Source organism: Protopterus annectens, chromosome 6.part0, assembly GCF_019279795.1.
Source record: "Protopterus annectens isolate FY-2018-M chromosome 6.part0, PAN1.0, whole genome shotgun sequence".
NCBI classification, from domain to species: Eukaryota; Metazoa; Chordata; order Ceratodontiformes; family Protopteridae; genus Protopterus; species Protopterus annectens.
The window spans coordinates 613,539,768-613,564,910 of NC_056737.1; the positions used below are offsets into that span (position 1 = coordinate 613,539,768).

The 25,143-nt window shown below is 39.2% G+C and overlaps 1 protein-coding gene across 1 annotated transcript in view; it reads right to left on the reverse strand.

Annotated features, from left to right (window-relative positions):
• Positions 1 to 333: 333 nt before the first annotated feature.
• The window catches only part of NEMF (nuclear export mediator factor), a 1,922,187-nt gene continuing 1,897,377 nt past the window's right edge, over positions 334 to 25,143 (reverse strand). The window contains exon 33 of the mRNA XM_044074284.1: positions 334 to 906. Within this exon, the coding sequence (XP_043930219.1) occupies positions 829 to 906 (78 nt within the window). The 3' untranslated portion in view covers positions 334 to 828. The remainder of the gene's footprint in view (positions 907 to 25,143) is intronic.

A 25,143-nucleotide genomic window follows, 5' to 3' on the forward strand; every position in this document is an offset into this window, starting at 1 on the left:
CAACAAAGACTTGTGTACAGTTTTATAACAGGATGTCTCATTAGAGAAATAACCTATTTTATGTCTACAGGAGACACATATTCAAACTGTGCTTTATCTCGCTTCCGTGTACAGGGCAAAAACTAGAGAACTGAGTATGTTTCATAGATGTTAGGCATATTGGGGGACAACAATATGAGGCTGTAATTATAGAATGCCAATACTTGGCTATGTTCCTGAAGGCCTTGATTTGTGTATTAAGATACAAGAGTCTTGTGAGCTGTGTGTGCTTTCTATTCCTTGCAGAACTTCTATGCTTCGTTTTAACAATGGAGAAATAAAGCTCTTTACAAGTCCTTTTTGTTACCGATTTACTTAGAAAACCATCAGCAGTGATTAGCATTAAATTTAGAACATTAACCAGAGGTTTTTCACATTCCAATCCAATTATTATTTTACAACTAATTACATGCTTTCATACAATGTATAAACAGCTGTGAATATACAGGACCAGAAATAAACAATATCAGAATTCATACTGTACATTAGCATATGTTTATGATCATGTAGCTTACAAACTTTAGAAATGCAAAATAAACTGCTTATATTCAGATTTGATTTTACCTACTTAATTGCCATCTTATAACTTATTCCCATTCCATCTACAGTATTTTTAATTGCACTTTCATTTAATGTTGTTTATTCAATTCCACCTTAGGGAACTTGGGTAAAGAATCTCCTTCCATGATGGCAGTTAGCTGCAGAATACATAGTTATGAAATGCAAATTTTGCACAGTATTACTTCTTTGCTGCTAGAAGATTTTAGGTGCTGCAAATTTTGCACAGTATTACTTCTTCTTTGTTGCTAGAAGATTAGGTGCCGATACCTTAACCTTGCCAGGCATATTTCTTGACAGATCAGTATCCTAAAAGAAAACAAAATGAAACACATAAATATAAATGAAAGCATTCTTTTTTTTTTTAACTTACAGATACAAGACAAATAATTTTTACTCATCTTCTACACAAAACAGACTATATGCTTATTAAAAAGATGGATCTAACTAAATAAACCAATTCGTTAATACTTTTTTTATTCTTTTGAACATAACCGGCATGTATTCACTGTATTTATTTTGTGTGTGTGTGTGTGTGTGTATATATATATATATATATATATATATATATATATATATATATATATATATATATATATATATATATATGTGTATATATATATATATATATATATATATATATAAATATATATATGTGTGTGTGTATATATATATATATATATATATATATATATATATATATATGTGTATATATATATATATATATATATATATATATATATATATATATATAGTTACACTTTATAATCTCGAAATAAAGTTAAATTTCAGTACTTCGAGACTATGAAGTCAAAAGTGCAGTTATGCAAAACTGCATAATAACAAATGCGGAAATGTCGCATTCGCCATTATGTGTTCGTGTATGTGATGTGAGGTGCGGTTTGTGGATTTAGCTGGGGTTTGAGGCAAGTGGTGTTTTTGTAAGGGTATTGGGTAGGGATTTTAGTGTGTGTGTAGTGGTGAGTTTATGTGTTTGCGTGTTTAGTGCGAACTCGGAGTTAGTATATATAAGTGGGGTGTGGCTCCCCCCCACATGCGAGGTGCAGGGGGGCTTGCACCACTGCTTTTAGCAAGATTGATTGTTTCTGTGTTAGTTTTGTTGTGTTTGTGTGTGTTGGTTTGGTTTTTTGCAGTGTCAGCAAGTAGGTGTATTTGTGTTTCTGTGGTGTATTGTTTTGTTTGTGTTGTTTGGAAGTTTCTAGAAGGCCAGTGCTTGCTTGGGCTAAAGGGAAGTCTCTGTGTTCACCAGTGGGAGTGGTTAACACTGAACAGCCTGCCTGTCCCTGGAGGAGTGGTTACTACCTAGAAGCTGTTAGTTTATTGGCCGTTTTGGGTCAATTCTAAACTCCTTGATCTCTCTCTCTTAAAACCAGGCTGCCTTGTGGTTTTGGCATCTTTTCAGGCTTGCTAGTTGTTGCTGAAGCACCTACCAAGAGGAGAAAATGCTGAGAGAAGAAAAGGAGCCACTTTTGTGATTTTAAGTATTTTCTTCTGATTTTTTTTAAGTTTTACTGCTTTGCCGCCTACTTTTTGGCATTTTCCGGCTTGCTAAAGTTTATATCTGTAACCGTAACAGTACTTGGAACACATCTAAAGCCTGTTTACTGCATTTCCTGTGTTGCACTTAATTTAAAATCATTTTTTTCTCTAAAAACTGCATTTTACCTGATTTTGGCCTAGCACTCAAGTGTGGGGTCATTTATTGCACTGTTGTGATTATTATTCTGCTTGTGTATCTCTGCTACCTTTAAACTGCAACAAAAAGAAAAAAAAAAAAAAATCTTGCTTTTTTCCCACTTTCTGAAAGTTACGAAAGTTCAGTTACAGATTTGCTGTTCTGAACTGTTTGGAAGTTTCTAGAAGGCCAGTGCTTGCTTGGGCTAAAGGGAAGTCTCTGTGTTCACCAGTGGGAGTGGTTAACACTGAACAGCCTGCCTGTCCCTGGAGGAGTGGTTACTACCTAAAAGCTGTAGTTTTATTGGCCATTTTGGGTCAATTCTAAACTCCTTGATCTCTCTCTCTTAAAACCCTACAACTCTCTTTTTGTGTGGTTTTGCGCACTGAGCAGCGTCGGGCAGCGCCACCTAAACAGGTTTAAACTATTCCAGGCTCCACAAAGTCTGCTCTTCACTTTTTCCCTTAGAACTGTTCAAACTCTCAAAGTAACCACTCTATTCTCTTTCTAAAGCCCTGCACTTGCTCAGCTCTTATAAGGAAACACTAACTAACTAAAGCACTACACCCTCCTTGACTTCTCATAAGTATTAGACTCCTGATTGGTCCATCCTGATCAAGTGAAAAATCAGTTCCATTCCCTAATCTGATAGGTAAAAAAACAGTTCCCTGTACTAATCTGGTATGTCCAAGGGTCAGTTTCAAGGTTACTATCCAGTCCAGCTGGTGAATCTGGGAATTTTGAGGCAATGTTACAATTGCCTTATGTACACAGACAACCCTCTCCTCCTTCCAACAAACTCTAATACATGTGAGAGATGCAGTTACACAGCCAAACTGGAGGCAGAGCTCTCTCAACCCAAGACTGGCACAGTCAGGAGGAAAAGGTAACCACCCACACCACAAATCCAGTCTCACACAGACCTATTGCATCTGCATACCCAACACATAAACACACAAATCATACTCAGAGGCTCTAAATAAAAATCTGCCTAAACAGCAAAGACCTCCTTAAGCAGATATCCAAGCAACAGCCACCCCTCAACAATACCCACAAATCACATATCTCACAAAATCAGTGTGCCTGTCAGTCACAGCCCATAAGGCCAAACAACACACCAAATACACTTGTTATAGGGGACTCTATTGTCCTGCACACTGATGTCCCACTCACCAGACTGAACAAGGAGAAGGTCACTGTAAGCTGCCTGTCGGGTGCCAGGATCCGCCACATAACGCAAGCACTCAGGTCACTCCAAAGCAAGTACAAGTATGACTCCGTCATTGTCCATGCTGGTGTGAATGACCTGAGACGTACCTCCCTGGACTACATGAAAAGAGACATAAAGGAGCTCTCTGACCATGTAGCCCAGGCTGGTATGTCCCTGACCTTGAGTAGCATCTTGCCCTCACCAAGAATGATGCCACAGTATAAAGACAAAATAATCAGTTTCAACAATTGGCTAAAGTATTGGTGTCATTCAAAGGGGATCCAGTGTCTGTCAGCCTGGGATGACATGCTCGACAAGCCATGTCGCTTCGCTAGGGACGGCTTGCACCTGTCACCCTTAGGCTTTCTTATACTGGCCAAGGCTCTTGCCACCCCCATAGTGCCTTTTTTAGGCAAGGCTCAAAGGACAAACCCACCTCCATAGACAACCCAAAGATAAAAAAACTAAAGGTAATGCTACTCAATGCCAGAAGTCTAAACCTCAAGATGCACGCACTCGAGACTCTCCTCAGTATGGAGAAAATCGATGTCTGTGCAGTAATAGAAACCTGGTTCAAGGCTCCTGAGAGCACCCCAGCACTACCAGGTTATAACTCATACCATGCGTTTCGGCCCCAAAACTTGGACCGAAGCACAAAAGGAGGGGGAGTATCTATATTCATCAAAGATACCTACACCTCCAGGTTAGTGGCACTGCACAAAGCTTCGGAAACCATCCATGTGCAACTAACAGCGGGCAAAACTGCCTTTCAGTTTGTAGCCTGCTACAGAACACCCACCCTATTACAGGAACCCCACTTGGCATTCCTGAGAACACTGGAGAATATGAAGGTCTCTCCAAACAATATGTTATTGGGTGACTTCAACTACCCAAACATTGACTGGGAAAACTACTCAAGCCCAAACACCCTCGCCCAACGGTTCCTTGAATTTATAAACTCTAACGCAATGGAACAACTGGTCACCACTCCCACAAGAGGGAACAACATATTGGACTTGGTCATCACCAACATGGGGACTCTGTTCCACACCAGAGGTAAACCCCTCACTGGTAAGATCAGACCATAAACAAATTTCCCTGGACATCCATATCCCGTCCTCACCCCCAGCCAAGGAAATCACTGTAAAGAATTTCTCAAAAGCCAACTTTGCCCTTCTCAAGACTGAGGTGGAATCCTTCAAAGCCCCTGGGACATAGGATAATACAGCCCAATCTGCAGAATCCTTTACAAATGCATTCTATGAGCACCTGCAGGAATGCATGGATCGTGCTATCCCAAATAAAACCAAGACTCACTCCTCCAAAAACAGGAGACCGGTCTGGTGGACCCCAACCATAAATAAGCTATACAACAGAAGGAGGAAGCTACTACATGACAGAGCAAAATCCCAAAAAGGGAAGGCATCTCTGATCAGTATTAGCAAGAAACTTCAATCCCTCATAAAATCATCAAAGGCCAGTTTCGAAAGACAAATTGCCCTAGACACTAAAGATAATCACAAGGCCTTCTTTAGTTATGTCAGAAACATGGGTGGAAACTCCCAGATATGCTCTGAATTGTTGCATAACGGTACAAAATATACCAAACCTACAGACATAGCCAACATCCTGGCAGACAGATTCAGTGCAAACTTCTCCCCCCCCTTCCCCCCCAAAGGAGCAAACGCCTATCCCAACTGAATGTAACCTCCCTGATATCACAGATGCACAGGTGAAAGCTGCCGTCTCCAAAGCAAAAAACACAGCATCTATGGGACAGGACGGTGTCCCAGGCTGTGTCTTACACGAACTCCAAGAAGAACTGAACCCTCACATTAAGTCACTGTTCAAACTTAGCCTTACTACAGGATATGTACCCAAAGAATGGCGTACAGCTACAGTGGTCCCACTCCACAAAGGTGGTGCCACAACGGACCCCGGAAACTCTCGCCCCATAAGCCTGACTAGTCTGGTCTGTAAAACTATGGAGTGTATTATCATGGAGCTCAAACAAAGACATTGGGAGCCTCCAGACACTGGACCCTACCCAATTTGGCTTTAAGGGCAGATCTTGCCTCTTAAACCTAGTTGATTTCTTTGAAACAGTTACCAAAGCCATAGATGAGGGCAAGGTAGTCCACACAGCCTACCTGGACCTCGCAAAAGCCTTCGACACAATACCCCACTCGGGCATCATAAATAAGCTTACCAGCTTAAATATCAACCCCTATATCACAAGATGGGTTGCAAACTGGCTCAGAGATAGAACCCACATGGTCAGAATCGCAGGTGCCATGTCCGAATCCAAACCAGTTACAAGTGGCATCCCACAGGGCTCAGTTCTGGGACCTCTCTTGTTCGGTATATACTTCTCTGAGGTTCAGGCTAACACAGGGGGATTATGGCTGACAAAGTTCGCAGATGACTGCAAACTGGGGGCCATAATCGAATCTTCAGCTGACACAAGCATCCTCCAAAAGGGTCTCACAGAGACGGATGCTTGGTGCCAGAGCCATGGCCTCAAGCTAAATGCTAAAAGTGCATAGTCATCCCCTTTGGGAAAAACAAGGTGCCCACAAATTACCACATAGGTGGTAATCCATTAAGTACGGAAGAAGTAATTAGAGATTTGGGGACCAACGTAGATAGTAATCTCTCCTTTGATAATCACGTTGCCAAAGTGGTTAGAAAGACCTTCTATATAGCCCACCTTATCACGAAAGGGTTCGCATCTAGATCAAGAGAGGTCATTGTGCCCCTCTACTCATCACTCATCAGGCCCATAATTGAATACAATGCCCCTTTTGGGATGTACCTTACCCGACTCCTGCAGCAACTGGAGAGACCCCAAAAGTACCTCACCAAGAGGATCATGGGCTACAAACAGATGTCCTATGCAGCTCGACTAAAGAAACTCCAGCTCTACTCAGTTGCTTACCGCCTACTCAGAGGCGATCTATGCCTGACGTATAAAGCCATGTCAAACCCAGAATTAATGGACATGCTCCACCTCAAAAAATCCAAGTCCCTTAGAGCTACACGTTCCAGGGACCTAAACCTCAGCACAAAAATAAATAGGACATGCTGGAGGGACAGATTAATTTCCCAGAGGCTCCCCTCACTCTGGAATAGAATCCCAATTCATGTTAGACATAGCCCCTCGCTGACCCTCTTCAAGCGAAATTTGGACGCGTGGATGGGAAATCGCAAATTCACCCCTGGGATTTCTCCTGTGTCCCTGCTAGACAGAGGCACAGTAAACTAATCTTAAAAGGGTACCTTCTGTGACCTACTTTACAGAGGCACAGTAGGCTAATCTAATAGGGAGGCAGAAGCCAAATACACTTTGGCTAGGCTTATAAATGCCTTAGGGCAGATAGCCTAGTATCTACCTATGAACCTATTAAGTTCGTGGTTTGAAAGTTCACGGTTTTAAAGTTTCGGGTTTTTGATTTTTTGGCTTTATAGTTGCGAGATACTGAAATTCGATATTTCAGTATTTCGAGATTATAAAGTGAAACTATATATATATATATATATATATATATATATATATATATATATTTTTTTTTTATTTTTTAATTGGGTAGGTACGCTGATTCATAGACCCTTTTCACGCATGACCCAGGCCAAGAAGGCAACAGAACACTTTGTGCAAGTTAATCACATACTTAACACATGTTAGAATGCGGTACATAATCTTCGCAGAGAGTGTATACAAATTTTCAAATGCACGAACAGTAGTATGCTATCAATACAGATTTAAGCTCATACACAGAGAGCAGGTTTAACAAACATGCATGTCACTTCAAGAAAAAGCGGAGAATTACAAATGCTATTAACACTATTGGACATCATAGTGGAAGAAAGAAATCAGGCATTAGTAAAACTGGTGAAAATATAGATGAAATGGGGGTAAATGCCTAAAAGGATCAAGATTTATATATTGAAATTTCAATAGTTAGGCTTTATGGTCCTATTTTGATTTTGTGAGGGTAAATATTTCTCTTGAGAGAGATATGAGGGGAAAGTTTGTTGACCTGTTAAGTAGTAAGCTAATATTGATGTGGAGGTTGGTATTACTGTTTAAGAATGTAACGGAATGAAATAGAGAAGTTTGCTTCTCCCTGCTATTTGAAGCCAGATGGATTTAATGACTATCTGGCAATGGTACCCATTAGAAAGACTTAGGTGAATAAATTTCAGAATTTTATCCTCTATCTTCAAGACTATGTCATGCTTTGGGAGAAGTTTAGTGTTTTGATGGGCAAGCAGTGTTCCAGCCTAGGTATTAATACACTAATAGCTATGGCTTTCCTACCTCACTTGGTTAGCAAAAGCAATGTTCTTTGGGCTGTTTTGAGTTGTGTGTGAACCCTCTGGAATTACTGTAAAAGTGGGAGAAAGGAAATTGTTTGATCTAAGGTAAAGTCAAGGTACTTCTGCCATTCTACATTTAGGAGTGGTTATTTATCAGGGTTAAACATTTTGAGAGGCTGCACCAAGGACAGACATTTGATACTTCATAAAATATCATAACTATGAACTTTTTTGCATTTAATATCAATTTGTTTTTATGAAGCCAATTCTATGTATGTTCAAAGTACTTTTAAAGGGCACAGCCGATTTGTTGGGTAGATGCTGCACCATATCACTGGAGTGCATACTACAAGTAAGATCTCAGGGTTCCCATGAGAATTTGTTAGTAAACAGTGACGATAACAGGGACTCAAGTTTTAAGCCTTGTAGGACGCCCATGTTTGCAAGGGAGGGGTAGGTTGTTTGTATTATTTGAGAAAACACTAAATGTGCTGTTATGCAGATAACTTTTCAACCAATCACAAAACTCATCTGTGACGCTTTGTTTTAGTTTTAATATCACTAACTTGTGCATATATCCAAACTCTTGTTTCAAATCAAGGAAAATGTCCCAACTAAGTAGTCCATTCACACAACTGCTGATAACGTTGTTGGTGAGTGATTGGATGGTGCTGAATTTGGGCCTAAAAGATAGTTGCTTGCCTGAGAGAGTAGATCATACTGAGTTGTGTTAGGTGTAGCCTTTGGTGAAATTTTGCCCCATGCAAAGGACAGAGGAGTCTATTTCCCCCACCCCAAAACACACACACACTCACACTGACACATACATACATACATACATACATACATACACACACACACACACACACACACACACACACACACACACACACACACACAGTGCCTGCCCTCACAAACAAAAAGTCACCTTCTGTATATTCATTGGTGTTTTGATTGGTGTGAAGGCACAAACGGCCAAGGTCATATATTTCAAGTGCCTGCCATCAAACATATATGCAGCATGTCTCCTCACTCCTCCCTCCAAAAGAAGCCACCTTCTATGTACCACTCTGACAATAGAAAAGGATGCAACTGAAAGAAGAAATAGAACACTAACATATTTCAAGCTGCTGTTGTCACAAGCATATAAACAGCATGCCCCCTTGACTCCTCTCTGAGGAGACAGCCTCCTATATATTTTATTTTTATTTTCCATTTGTTGACTGGGATAGTCCGACTGGATACATGTCCATTTTCAGCGGAGGGCCATGGAGAAAAGCTCCAAACTTACAAACAGATAAAGACAAGGTAGTTACAGTATATGCACAAACATACTGTATTAACATACAAATTGCAGTCTCACATTTCAAGCCTATGAAGAATACAGTTTATATTCAGAAATATATACAAATTATGTTACAGTTTCTCTTATCAAACCTATAGGTGATGCTTATATACAGAGTACCTGCAAAGACGTTACAGTTTCTCTTTTCAAACATTTTAGTGTAAGAGGTTAGTCGCTGTGAATAAAAAAATGCAGGGATATGGAAGTAGATGAGGCTTTAATCAGGGTTAGAGCAAGGACATAACCAGTGAGTTTTAAAATACTGGGTTAGATTTTTTTTGAACTGATTAAGGAAGGGATTCAAAGCAAGGTCAGATGGGAGTGAATTCCAGGTTTTGCCTACTGAATTTGCAAACAAAGATTCTCCAGATAGGTTGTTAGCTTTAACAGACAGAACCAAAAGTTTTGTAGTAGAACAAAATGGACTAGCATTTTTGTAGGGATGGATAATGTTTTTAAGGGAGGGCGGTTTTTCTGGATGGTTAATAACCTTGAATACTACAGTAAGTTGATTATATTGAATTAGCCTGGGGAGTTCTAGCCATCCTAAGAGGGTTAGGTTTTGACAATGGTGTGTCATGTAGGTAGTTCCTGTGGCAATTTGATTGTAGCAGCTAGCGAGTTTGCTGAGATCAGTTTTGTTCAAGTTAGTGAGTACTGGCGAGGCATAGAGTACAGTTGAAAGCAGATAGGTACGGGCAATGGCAGTCCTAGCTAGATGAGTGAGAAAAGGTTTGTTTTTGTATAGGGAGCCAAGTTTTTTACTAATGGTTTTAATAGTTTGGTTTACGTGCATATCATATTTGAGGTTGTTGTCAATTATAACACCCAGGAGTTTGGTATACATATCTGGTGAGATTATGGTCCCATTGTTAGATGTTACAGTAAATGAAGGTTGAGAGGATTTGCCAGTAGGGGAGAAGAGCAATAGCTTTGTTTTATTAGGGTTTAATATCATCTGTTGATTAGAGATCCAGTTTTCCACTGTATTAAAGGTTTTCTGGGTTAAACTAAGGAGATATGTAGGGGTAGAGGCTGAGCAAATCAGGGTGGAGTCATTGGCATACTGCAGTGGCGGATTTAGGCATTGGCGCGCGCCGGCCCCTTTATAAACTTTTTTTTTTTTTTTTTTTTTTTAACTCGGATGCCGGCCCCTTTATAAACTTTTTTTTTTTTTTTTTTTAACTCGGATGCATCTTCCCTTAGAATCCTATCACCAAACGCGCCTAATGTTCAGAGATGCGAATGGAGTTTGTAGTCAGATGGTATTTTTTTATAACGATCCTCCAACCGCATCTCTCGGTTTTAATTTAGGCGCCTAGTAAGAGACCTGTCAAGTATCGCCAAGTAAAATAAAAATAAAAAATCACTTCAGATTACCAGATTTATATATGATATAGGCTTTTAAGTGCACGTAGATACACCCTCGCTCATGGTTAGTTTTTAAGTTTGTAAGTCCGAAAACAGTGAGGTTACAAATTGTCCATTACCAATATTTTATATTAGGGAATGTTAGGGATACACTGTTTTGAGGTTGTTAATCATAGATATCATAGTCATTGTAAATAAATTGTGAAGAGGGTGTTCTTGTGAAATCCTCATTATTTCACCTCCTTTTGTGTGTTACTTTGGCTGTACTTATTGAAGCAGGGCAGTTACCTAAACTGTTGAAGGGCCAAGTGTGCTTTGCCTTTTTCATCGGACAGAGTCTAGAGGAGGACCGTGACACTGCAAGGGTATTCTGCAGTGAAGGGCCAAAAACATCACGTCATACCATCCCGAACAGAGTAGTTTAAAACAATACGTTCTTGTAGTGTGCTGAGATAACTTTTTAGTTTCTCACAGCATATCGCAGATCCCCCTGGTACCTGGTAATACTGCAGAACGTGGAAGCTGAAGGGGTTCATTGATCCAAGGTTTCTGAGAAGGAGAAGGTCCCCAGTTTGCACTGAGCGCTGCACTGCACAGCTGAGCTGGGTATGTGAGGGGCACTACTGGCTTTAACTGTTTTAAATGTGCTATTTCTTCAAAATGCTTGTCAGTCATTCTCTTCCTAAAACATTACTAAAGTGTGCTGTCTTACAGACTTGTAATTATTTGTGCTGAATTTATGAGAGCTAAGTTTGGACACGTTGCAGTCTAACATTTTAGGACCACTGATTTTATTGTTTCTGATTGGGTCAGTATTTCAGTTTGCTTGTTCAGAAGCGGTTAGCATCCAAGTCTGGTTCATTTATTTATTATTTTGCATTATGCCAGCATTTTACAACAGACTTCTTATCTGTGCTATAGTAATATTTGCCTGACCGGTTTGGGTGTTTGACAATTATGTGGAACCATAATATAGAACCTTAGGCAGGAGCAGTATTGTACCTTAAGAGTAGAAATAATGCTTTATATGAAAATGTCGGATATTCTGTGGATTTCTGCACCGTTACTACTTTTCGAGTGTTTCGTTTAAATTGTTTTGTGAACTGCTTTTGTTGTCTTGTTTTCTTTCTGTATCAGTGGAAGTCTGTTCCTTTTTAGACAACTCTTTTCATGTGAAAAAGAACACAGTAAAAAAAGAAATCTGTTTTACTTGTGGAGTTTGAGGTGATGATGAAGTGACTTAACAATTGGAGGTGCTTAACAAAATTTAGGAGTTGCAAAAATATTTGCCGAAGGATGCAGCTGTTTGGCTTCTTTGCAGAGCTGCCTGTTTGGGGTAACTTTTACAGCACGAGTGCTTATTTGCATGTGTGTATAATAATCTTTTTTTTTTTAATCGGCTGCCTTTTATGACTTATAGTGATTGTATTTTGATTATGTTTTACCTGAAGTCGAGTTGGAACAAACTTGCATGAGTTACTTTAAAAAAAACATTTATGATATAATTTCCTCAGTCAGTAAAATAAGTAAACTTGTCGGAAAATACAGGCAGTCCTGTGGCAACGAAGAAATTGGGCACACATGTTAAGTAGTAAGGATAGCTGAAAGGCATGATACACAGATCGCAACTTAATCGGTAGAAGCAGATAAGGTTTTAGGCTCTGTCAGCATGAGTCCAAACCTTGAATATCAACACATGCTGTGCAAAACAATACAGGTGTTCCTGCTCCAGACGGCATGAACTTCACTATTGTAACGATTTCCAAGATATAAACTGCAAATTTATAAATTCCTTCCAGACTGATACATGTGTTGAATTACACAGTTGTATAGTTACGATTATTGTCTTTAATTACACACTTTACAGTTTTTAGAAGAGCCATTAACTTGTAGAGCACCTACTGCATCCCTACAAACGGGGCTTGACATAATACAAGACCTGCAGATTAAACGGGATGTTTCAACAACTGGGGAAAATATCATTCACAGACATGTTAGCCACAATGACAGAAGACTTTATTTTGGTTAATGTTTATATCTCTTCAGAATCCCAGTTAGTTACAATGAGCATTTTCGTGTCGTAAGCACCTCTCGAGGTCCATACATTTCATTGGTATAGTCAATCAATAATGTCGATAGCAGAGTTTCATTCCTTTTATAATTCAGAATGTGCATGGTGATGCTGTACCTGTTGCTCTATGAACATTGTAAGTGCTTCCCAGTAATAGCGAACAAAATCTTATGGTGTCATCTAGTGCTCTTCCTGGATTTGTCCCGAAGTCTTCAGCATAATTGTTTCAGATTGACTCACCCCCACCATTCACAACTATCCATGAGTTTGCCGCTGCTTTGTTCCTCATATTTAATGTACTATCAATCAATAATGCCAGACTTTAAGAGTTTTATACTTCTTATAGTTCTCAAAATACAAGCCAAAACAAGTCCTGTCAGTTAGCAGAGCAGATGTAATCTCTGGGTTTCTATGGATTGCCATGCCAAAGGTATGGAGCTTGAAGCTACCCCCCCACCGAGTTTTATTATAATTTGTTTCAGTAACATATTTTACAATTCAAAGAGTATCCCTAGTGTCTTGTCGTGCAGAGGACTACAGCTTTACATTGTTAACAAGTTGCTCTGCGTGCTGAAGCCTGTTGTTCTATTAACTTTTTACTTGTGTTATAGTATCCCTGGTATCTAGTGCCCTAGATCACACTGATGGACACAGTCACCCATTCACAAATACATCTACACACACACACACACACACACACACACACACACACACACACACACACACACACACACATTCCACCACCTCTACCTGTCCGCTAAACTCCCTGGCACTTACCTCAAATGCAATTTCACTTACTCAAAGTAATGTGTGAATGTAAATTTTTGACTCTGCCCATTAAAATGGCCATCCAAGCTGACTTACGCAGCCAAGCAGTCATTTCCAGGGGGAGAGCACATAGCTAATTAACATAGGTCACGCCTATGGAATGCCTCATTAGAATTTGTGGTAGGCCACAAAGACAGTCCACTATCGTGTAGCACCTCTTTTTGGAGGTTTCTTTTTGGGGGATAAGCTCTTGGCTAAGCTTGTAAGGGATCCTGGACCATTAGCCAAGTAACCTCCTATGATCCTATGGTATAATTAGGGCTGTGTCTCAATCAGAAATGATTACCACAAAGGGCAAAACAGGCTTAATCCTCACAGTAACCTTTTTGAATCTCCCACAGGATGATTTCTAGCTTAAACTATTATAAATATAATGCTACCTTTATTTTGTGAATGATATCGTACCATCATCTTTTAAAATTTGTACAAGCTGTTTGCCTTTGGTATGGACGTGAAATCTATCATTTAATATATCCAGTTAAATAAATAAACAAACAAATTAAACAAAATATCCAGTTATTCTACTAAATATTTCTTTTAATGGAAATACTTTAAACATCTTCAGTCTGCTTAGCAGCTGCAGATCAGCAATTATATACGCACAGAATTGGCTTACTCACGGTCTTTGGTTGTTGCAGGCTGACAGGTCTCTCCAAGACGTACGTCATGGAATTCGAACGTTATGTGAATTTGCAGTCACTCTTTCTAACTGGGGATGGAATTAACGGCTGCCCACACTTCCCAACTGTATTTTATTGCTCTGTCTCAATTCCACCTAAAACTGGTGACTTCTGGAGAAAATGTGGTGAATAACAATTGTATCTTAAACTTTGTATTGTTAATCATTGTTATAATAAAACAAAAAAAACTAGGTGCACTATACGGAAACCAATAATCCGTTACAGATGGCACCAGATCTAAAATAGCACATAGGGTTGCCACCTTTTCAAATGCCCAAAGTGGGACATTTTTGGTAGAAACGACAGATTTTGCAGGGCAAAATATATCCACAGCCAGTAAAAGGACATAACTTCAGTTTTTTATATAAATAAAAGCTTATCCTTGTAACATTTTAGTTGCTTATTCTGTTTCTTATAAACATTTAGGTGTTTCAAATACAGAATAACTGTTTTATGCAGCTATTACATAAAATATAGGAAATATATTTGCCCTATAATCTCAGGACATTTTCCATTTTTTTCAGTTTCTTTGCAGGACACAACTGCCCAAAGAGGGACTGCCCCTCGTAAAGTGGGACAGGTGAGGCAGTACCCTGTGCTAAGAATTAAAAGCGATGTCTTAATTCTGCTCTTCCGTTGGTGGTTGCTGACCTTTTAGTCACATGCATTAGTAAGAGGTAAGAAAATGTCCTACAAGTTTTCTCTGATGCAAGATGCACCCTCAGAGTGTTTAATTACACATGGCATACGAAAATGAAAAGAGAGGTAGCTTAGCATCTCACTGTGACCATCTTTGTTATCAGACTGCAAGGATATGCTTCACCTGGTTAAAGATTAAAATAAAGTCTGGAAAATAAATAGTTATCTCCAGCAAGTCTCCTTTATTAAGAATTTATATGCAATTTTTTTTTTCTAAGAACGTTTACTTTTGTACCTTTATGTATGTATGTATTTCATTTACTGAAGTCTGCTCACATTATTTTTTGAGATAGCATTTTCTTTATTATTAATAATGACATACCTGAGCAAACCCTTCGTTATTTCAGTGGTTTCATTTAATGCTTTGTTATCCACTGCAAGAATATGCTACACATGGATCTAGCTTTGTTATACATCTCTTTACCTGCTCAGTTTGATTGTTGAACTACTGTTAATGTTAATATGCTGTGATTTATTTATCTTACATATATCAACTGTATCATATTCTGAATTTTCATTTATAGTCTAGGAATCACCTGTGTCCTCTTGAGAAGCAAAGAAATGTTATAAGATTCTTGTAAAGCAGTGATCCTTAGTGTAGACTTTTGCCATTTGGCTCAAAAATGCAAATATAGAGTTAATTGTTCATTATGATAAAAACACTTAAAAAAACTTGGTCTTGTGTGAGGGTAAGGTTAATTTCAAAAGTCTTATGTTTCCAAAGTTATCCTTGTTACCAAGCTGTGTTTCACTATCAGGTGAATAACTGGTTATGATTGATTATAGTATATGCGTTAATCATGGTTGCTTCCTCATAAGCAGGAAATATTTTGAATAGTGTTGTGACAAGTAGCAAAAATGAACCTGAAAATGTTAATGTAGTAAATTGCACACAGAGAAATAGTTCTAATAGGCAAGATATCTAATGATTTATTTTAATGCATAAACATGATTGTAATTAATTTTATTGGAGGGCATGTTTGCAGGTTAGTTTATGACTCTAATCAGTGTTTTAATATACTGTTTTGTCAAGGCTGTATATTATATATTATACATGTATTCTTTATATTTATGGCATCATTTTTATGCTTACCAAAATGTGTTTAGTTCAACATGCAGGTAACCTGATGTTACACCTTTATTTATGCAGTTTCCTTAAAGGAACACACTATTCAAATCCATTGCTTGCTGCTTCATGAAATTCGGTGCATCATGTGGTACATATCATTATGGCTCAGAATTCCATCCCATGATTGAGTGGCCAAAATAAATGTATTTTGTGGCAGCCAGGCTTTCTGTAGTCTTTACTCCTGTCTAGATGATGAGGTCATTTAATTTGAAATATTCCAAATGATGGAACAACAGTGAGTAACTACAGTGTGAGGGAAACTGACTGGGGTAATGTTCTTCATGTTTGTTTACACTAAATGTGAAGTTGGACTTGCAGTGTCTTAATTTAAAGAAGTCAACAAAACCTACTGAAATAACAGATTTTCATTGCTGCACATATACTGTAGGAAACCCAGTCTATATTTAAGATGGTTATCAAAATCTAATACATTTCCACCTTATTGGTTTTACATAACTTTAATGTAAGTTTTATTTATTAGATAAGAAAGATCGAAGGGGGGGAATAAAATGAAAGCTTTTTACCACACAGTAAATTTACATGTAGAATGTTTTGTTCAGAATAATTCATTTTCCCTATTTCAAAGTCAGAAAATGTGAAATGTATAATGCAGCATCTCATTGTTTTTCACGAGAGGGGTGATTACGTTCCATTAATGCTTAATGTGCACTGTGTACAGTTTTTCTCTGTCAAACTTCAAGCACTCTGGTGTAATGGATTGCATTTGTTTACCATCTTTTTCTGTTTCTACTGAATGTGAGCATTAATGTACTGTACTTTGTAAGCATATTCTTCGTAATACTGCATGTGAAAATTTTAACTTACAGGGTCACTGTAACAGTAAATCATAACATTTGTTTACCCACCTTAATTTTTTTTATTTAACCACCTTTTTAACCCACAAGAAGGTTGAAATTTACTAGTAGTGTCTCTTCCCTGTGAGGACCCATGTCCTTAAAGGTAGCAATGCTGAAGGTGTAAGACATACATACACACTGTTCATTGCTCTCTCCTATTCTTCTCTGTGTCTGACTTACTAATGTTCTCTCAGTTTATCCCTGAGGAAAATAAGTGCATAGTGGCTAACACTGTCTATCCTGCACTATTATTTCAGTGGAGTACTATTTGCAGAGCTATAATTTTATAAAAAAAATGCAACTACATTTAGACATAATCAGAAGTGATTGTCTTCTCTCTTAGTTAATATAAAAGTGCTTGTTTTGCTGTGGCTACATTATTAAATTGAATGCTGTGAGAATGGTCTTAGATTTAATAAAGACATTAGACTGAGGCATTTAAAAGCTTTGTCTTAATACCTTACTTCTACTTCATATTCTAGTAAGAAGCCCTCCACTAACTCTGCAGAAGAATAGAAACAGCTTTAAATGCTGAGTAATACTGCACACTTAAAAATTTGACAATTTCTTCTTTACCAGCATCTAGTCCTCCCAAATAATATAGGAAAATAAGGAGGAGGCTGACTGAGAATGTGTATTATTGGGTACATCTTCTCCTCTTCCAGCTAAATATGCTGTTATCTCAAGAGAAACTAACACTGAAAACATAACCCCCTACTTTTGATTGTAAATGCTTTGATAGGGAATAACTTTCTTAAAGAGCATATAAAATGTATGTTGCCTCCAGGGATGTTTACTTGTCTTTACAGTCCAGCTGCTTAGTAACCATCAGGGTTAACTCATTGTTGATCAGAGACCCTTCCCCTTAACATATTTGTCTTTGTGATTACTTCTTCTAGTACAGTATTTGTTTTATTCTGGATCAATTGACTACAAGTCTGTCAGACCCAAGATTCTTCTGTTTACATGTCTACACTTTTCTTTTGCCTTCCTTGCTGGATTACTACCCACTTACCACACCCTCAAATTACCTTTCCAGCACAATTATTCAGGCCTCAGCAAATCCTTGAGCAGGGATGTCGGGTCACAATCACAAACTGAGTGCAAGTGTGTGAGCCTGTGCTCTGTTGATTCAAGCATACACTGTATATTTGAAGCTCAAGTCACACACACACACACACACACACACACACACACACACACACACACACACACACACACACACACACACACACACACACACACACACACACACACACACACACACACTTCTTGTTGATAGCTTTCATGTTCTATACACCTCCAGTCACCATTAGTGGCTATTACAGTGGCATGTATGCCCACCATTCAATGTGAATTAGCTTCTGGATCATTGATTAACTCACACCCAAGCCATTCATCTCACTTTTGAGTCTAAAAATCATACACATGTTACAGGTGGCACTGATGGACATTCTCTGTTCCTCTGGGATGGTCTGTACAAGCTACACTCTTTTTGTTGGTGACACCTTTGGATATGACCTGATCTTGTACAAATATTATGTTTGACTTAACAGATACTCAGTATATCAGCTATTGGATGACCCCTTGTCTACCTATTTCTACTACTATATCTACAGCAGAATCACGTACAGCTGAATGTAAGGTGATCTTTACACATGTCAGAGCTTCTTAAAGTCATCTTTTCATAACCACCAAACCTAGAGTCCCACTTCCTCCCCGGTAGTCAGCTAACCAGACTGCGCCCCCCCTTTTGCAAATTTCTGGATCCGCCACTGTACTGTATACAGGTTGCATCTGGGATTACTGTGTAGAGGTCATTGATAAAGAGGGAGAAAAGAAGGGGACCTAATATGGAGCCTTGAGGGACACCAATGCTAACGGGGAGAAGGGTGGAGAGTTTGTCCTGCCAAAGGACAGCCTGCTGTCTTCCACTAAAAAAAGACTGAAACCATTGTATGGCATGGTTGTTTAGGGATATTTTATTTGGGGTAAGTAAAAGTAGGTTGTGGTTAACCATGTCAAAGGCCTTGGAAAGATCAGGAAAAAGAGCAGAATATAGTTTGCTGTTATTATGATCGGAATTTATGACATTAGAAAAGGAGAGGAGGGCTGAGGTGGTACTGTGCTGTGGTCTAAATCCATGCTGGGAGTTGGCCAGAAGATTATGTTGAATAAATTAGTGTAAGAGTTGTTTATGGATACACTTTTCCATAATTTTAGCCAGAGGGGAAAGGATAGCTATTGGTCTATAGTATGACAGCTCAATAGAGCTGCCTCCTTTGTGGAATGGTATGACATGTGATATTTTCCATATAGAGGGGATAGAGGCTTCAGTTATGGTTCTGTCTATCAAAATAGAGATAGGGTATGCTATAACATCAGCAACTTTTTTGCAGGTAGTCTGCAGGGAGGAGAGGTCAGCTGAAAGGGTGGTTGGTTTGAGTTTTTTTAATTAGGGCTCTAATGAGTGAAGTTGGAACTTTTTGGAAGCTAAAGGGGAGAATGTCACTGGGTTTAGGGGTTTCAGCATTAGGACAAGTGGGTTTATGCTTGCTAGCAAGGGCCTGGATGGTTTCTGTAAAGAAACTGTTGAAGGTGTTGGCAATGGACTCTGGCGATTTTTGGGCTGGGGCTGAGGGGGCTGGAGTTGTGGATTGCCCTGGGTGGAGGAGTTTGTTAATACCTGCCCAGAACTTCTGTGGCTTGTTGTGGTGTTTCTGCTGTAGATGGCAGAATTTTTTTTTTGTCTAGTAATATGGATTTTTTGTATCATTCCTATATTGCCGAAATTTGAGTTTATCTTGTGGGGATTTAGAGGAGAGCCAGGTGTTCTAGACATTATTTCATTGGATGATCTTTGGTTTGGTTTCTTTAGTGAGCCAGGGGGCAAGTTTTGTTTTAATTCTAATAGAGCATGCAGGTGCATGGTTGTCAAGGATGGCCAGGAATATATGCAACAGATGTTTCATTGTGAGGAAAGTTGGGGGGGGGGGGATCACAAAACTGCATTCCAACTTACTGTTCCTAGGCAAGGTATAGTGGGTTTCTGTGCATATCTCTGTGGTTTGTGAGGACAATTAAAGAAATAATGGCTATAATGTTCCCAGCCCCAAAACAAGCTATGGTGACCCTTCTGTGCATACCTGTAAGACTTGGAAAGAATGTTACAGAAATAATGATACCACCATCCACAACCACCACATAAGCTACAGCAACTTTCTGTGTACATCTCTTAGGTTTGATTGTGAGCAAAATTAAAACATAATGACCACACCATCCCCAGCACCAACCCCCCCCCTCCCAGGCTACAATGACCTTCTGTGCATACCTCTGAGCAGGATACATTTTTGACTAGGTGATTTTCAAGGCAGAGGCCACTACTAGACCTGTATCAAAATTCACTTACACAGGCAGAGGTGTAAGTACTGCCAAAGCTGTAAGGGTCTGGCTATTACGTGATACATTTTTGCCTTATTTTGTAAAATATAATCACTTGCTAACTGACTGACTTTACTGTTGCCCATAGGATTTATGTACCCAGTAACATTGAGTGCCCACAGATAAAAAAAAGAAAAAAAAACAGTGACCCCCCCCAACACACACACACACCATGTCACTGCCTCTGAAATGCAGGACTATTGGAAGATGCACTGATTTTTCACCCAAGCACATAAACTGCCGCTAGCCCTGACAAGCCAAATCTATCTTAAATCATTATCACTCTACTCGGTATCATACAGATTGCTCAGAGGTGATCTGTGTCTTGCCTACAAGGCAATATCGGACCCTGCCCTCCAAGAGATGCTCCATATCCGTAAGCATAACTTCTCACGATTTACCTGCTTGATAGGCCTAAATCTAATATGTGACATCAACAAAATCTGCTGAAGACATGTTTGTCTCCCAGAGACTGCCCAATCTTTGGAACAGACTTCCCATACATGTCAGAGTACCTCACTGACCCTCTTCAAACGCAACCTTGATGAGTGGATGGGAAACCATAAATTTTTCCCAGGGGTTCCACTTCTGTCCCTCATTGACAGGGGTGACAGGTGCTGACTGAGGTTTCTTTTTTGGGGATAAACTCTTGGCTAGGCTTGTAAGGGCCCCCAGGGCCATTAGCCTAGTAACGTCCTATGATCCTATGACCACAGGATGCACTGGATGCTTCATACAAGCACACACATAAAGCCACTGTTCCTAACAAGCCAGGTGTATCAATATAAGCAAAAACACAAACACACACATTGCAAGCTCACCTACATGGAAACTGGAGGGACACCTATTGACCTGCATTATGTCTTTCAGGGGGTGATAGACTAACTCACCTACATTGCTTTCTTGGGATGTTGAAGGAAAAAACAGCACATGAATAAACCTACACAAATATAGACAGAGCATGCAAACACCAAAGCAGCCTCAGCCAAGAGCTATGTGCTGTGAGATGGTTAACACTACTCATTCTGTCACCGTACCAGTGATCAATTACTTCCACACATCAAGCAACCATCCTGCTCCTGTCAAACAACCAAAGATAGTCACTCGAATTGTGTGCAATGCTGATGCTTTATGATGAAAAGTGAAAAAGCATATGGCCTGCTTGTTGATCCTAAATGCAGCACAACCCCCCACACACTCATACAAGCATAAGTTATAGTAAAAATAGTTTTACTCTGATTTAACAAATACACTTTGACACTACTTCTGCCATGCCATATCAGTAACTGCTGTTTAAAAGATCTAGTTTGCTTATGGTTAAGGCTGGTTATGGGTTGTGAACTTTCACAAATTGTATGGGTATGTATGTTTGTGTATATGTATTTTTCTATATATATATATATATATATATATATATATATATTTTTATAGTGGATATAAAAAGTTTACACACGCCTGTTAAAATGCCAGGTTTGACATATGTTGAAGCACCTTTTGATTTAATTTACAACATTCAGTCTTCTTGGGTAAGAGTCTATCAGCATGGCACATCTTAACTTGTCAATATTTGCCCACTCCCTGCAAAAGCACTCCAAATCTGTCAGATTGTGAGGGCATCTCTTGTGCACAGCCCTCTTCAGGTCACCCCACAGGTTTCCTATTGGATTTAAGTCTGGGATCTGACTGGGTCATTCCAAAACTTTAATTTTCTTTTGGTGAAGCCATTCTTTTGTTGATTTGGATGTATGCTTGGGTACACCATCTGATTTTTGCAGCTTTATCACCTCATATGAATATCTTTTTAAAATGTCTTCCATTTTGTCCAACCTTTTGTTGTTTGTCCTGATATAATCCATCAGTGTTTCATTTATTTTAACCAGGTCTATCTTCCTGTAGGTTACTGGAAGTCATATCTGGAGGTTGCATTGCTTTTTGCTGAACAACTGCAGAACTTTCTCCAGTCAGTGTTTCTTCCTCACTTTTTTGTTGCTGATTTTTTCCAGGTCCTCTGTATTTTTTTTTCTGGCATCCAGGCAGTACACATATTAACCAGTTACTGAAATTTACCCATAAACACAAAAGTCTACTGGCCTTGTCTGCTGAGTTTCTGTTTTCACACGGGGCAAGCTAGAATTAAGCTGTTACTCAATGTGCAGCCGTCTTGGAAATCCTCAGTACATTCACCTTATCTTAACCATCCTAATCTGATTTCAACCCTGTATCTTACTTAAAACCTAACAGCTAATGACAAAATTCCCTCTAAATATTAAAAATGACTGCTGGTGCTATTGCTTTCCCATATTGATAAACAGGTCCATATCCAAAACATAAGTTCTATCCATGTGGAAAAATTCTTTATACTATTAAATAAATGGAAAGATCAACAACGTGCAATAACAACAGACTTGTTGTAATCCCGTCCCCCCTTTCAAAAATCCTAGAAAAGTGCAACTGTCAATTAAATCCCTTGGCTTAATCTAATGATAAGGTTTTTGTTTAAAGGTTTTTTTAAATGAGATACCTCAATTTTATAAATAGCTTTCCTTTAGCAAATAAATGTTCAGTTTTAGTTGAAAAATACATTCTGGTCTTAATTTTCCATGGAAACAAGCTAAAGAAAGGTGATAAATTGAGAGGTCTGAACATTATTTACTGAAAGAAAATTAGTTACCTACTCACCATAACTAGGCATCTGTGTTGTCCATTTTCATTCTTCCTCAATGAATGGAAAGTTGAGGAAGAATGAAAATGGACAACACATATGCATAATTATGGTGACTACATAACTTTCTCATATCTGATGTCTTTTTCATTCTTCCTCAATGAATGGGTTATGGATCCAATCCACGGATCTGACTCGGGCACATACTTCAGACTTTGGATCCAACTCTCCAGCTCCTCCCTCTACCCATAATGCCCTAGTTTGTTGCTACAAATTCTCATAAATTAATTAAAGAAAGGGATAGCTCAAAGAATAGGTCTCAAACCCAGAACTGTAAGTTCCAATATGTTCCTCCAGAAAATTATAGGAAGGGGGGTGGATGGGGGTGGAAGTTGAGGGAGAATGAAAATGGATAACACAGATGCCTAGTTATGGTGAGTACATAACATTCACATCTGATGCTGTCATTTTCATTCTTCCTCAACAAATGGGACAGAATCCCCAGCAAAGTGAATCTTGGGTGGCCCTCATGGAAGAACATTCTGGAGAACCACTGAATCGAAGGAAGTTCTGTATCTAGAGATTAGATCCAATTTGTAATGAGTAACAAAGGTATGAACACTGGACTATGTGGCTACTGTGTGAATATCATCAACAGACGTTCTTGACCAAAAATCAGAAGAAGTGGCAATGGATCTAGTTGAGTGGGCTTTAGGCAGTCTTAGTAGTGAAATGCCTTGTTGTGAACAGATCCAGAAAATGCAATTAGTTATCAATTTAGTCACTGTAACTTTAGATACTGGATAACTCAGTTGATTTGTTGAGAAAGATACAAACAGTTGGTCTCAATTTTGGATTTCTTTAGTTCTGTGAAGATAAAAATTTAATTGTCTGTGCACATCTAGGAGATGCATGTATTCTTTGTTTGAAAAATTTGGAAAGAAGACAGGTAAATGAATGGATTGGCTAATGTTATATTCAGAAGCCACTTTAGGTAAAAAGGGAGGGTTTGTCCGTAAAGTTACCTTGTCAAAATAATGTACAGAGTTTTTAATGAAAGAGCCTGGAGTTCAGAAATTCCTTTTGCAGAAGTAATAGCTACTAATAAGGCTGTTTTCCATGACAGGAATTTTAAATAATTTTTTGCTGAAGGTTCAAAGGGTTTCTGAGTCAAGTCCCAAGAAGGTGAAGCATCTTTTACTGGGAGATCTAAGGACAAAAGTGCCTTTCAAGAAAGCTTTACATAATTTACCTTTAGCCTACCTCGCTGCTGCTGTGCGACTGTGGCTGAGCTCTCCTAGCTGTAATAGCTAATTCTCCTGCCTTACCCAGTGTCTGTTTGCCTGGGCTGAACTCTTCTCTACTCTACGAGGGTACTTTCTGCCTACTACCCTTGAAAGCTCTGGACCCCTGCACTCTTCTACAAACTCACTACCTCAAGTTTTAAGAGGCTAATTCTCCTGCCTTACCCAGTGTCTGTTTGCCTGGGCTGAACTCTTCTCTACTCTACGAGGGTACTTTCTGCCTACTACCCTTGAAAGCTCTGGACCCCTGCACTCTTCTACAAACTCACTACCTCAAGTTTTAAGAGACTAATTCTCCTGCCTTACCCAGTGTCTGTTTGCCTGGGCTGAACTCTTCTCTACTCTACGAGGGTACTTTCTGCCTACTACCCTTGAAAGCTCTGGACCCCTGCACTCTTCTACAAACTCACTACCTCAAGTTTTAAGAGACTAATTCTCCTGCCTTACCCAGTGTCTGTTTGCCTGGGCTGAACTCTTCTCTACTCTACGAGTTTACTTTATGCCTACTACCCTTGAAAGCTCTGGACCCCTGCACTCTTCTACAAACTCACTACCTCAAGTTTTAAGATAGTATGTCTACTTAATTTGATTGTGGTCTTTGCCCATTTTTATCTGGTGCAGTTTCTGTTTGCTCCCAGCTAAGCCTGCCAGCAGCAGCCCCCCCACCCCATACTCTGTTTAATCTTCCTCTCCCTTACCCTAGTGTATTACTTAGCCTGCACTCCCCCTCCCAGTAGTGTATGTTGTTTTTCTTTCCTGCCCCAGAACCTTGTGACTCTTCTCTGTACCTCGACTCTTTGTCCACTAGGTGTCACTCTGTCCACATCTAGACCTACAGTACTGGATTATTCCCTTCCATATTCTTCCTACCTTCACCTTCTCACTCCATTCCTTTCCATCTCTGTAGTGCTCTGTGACCCACTCCCCCTTACG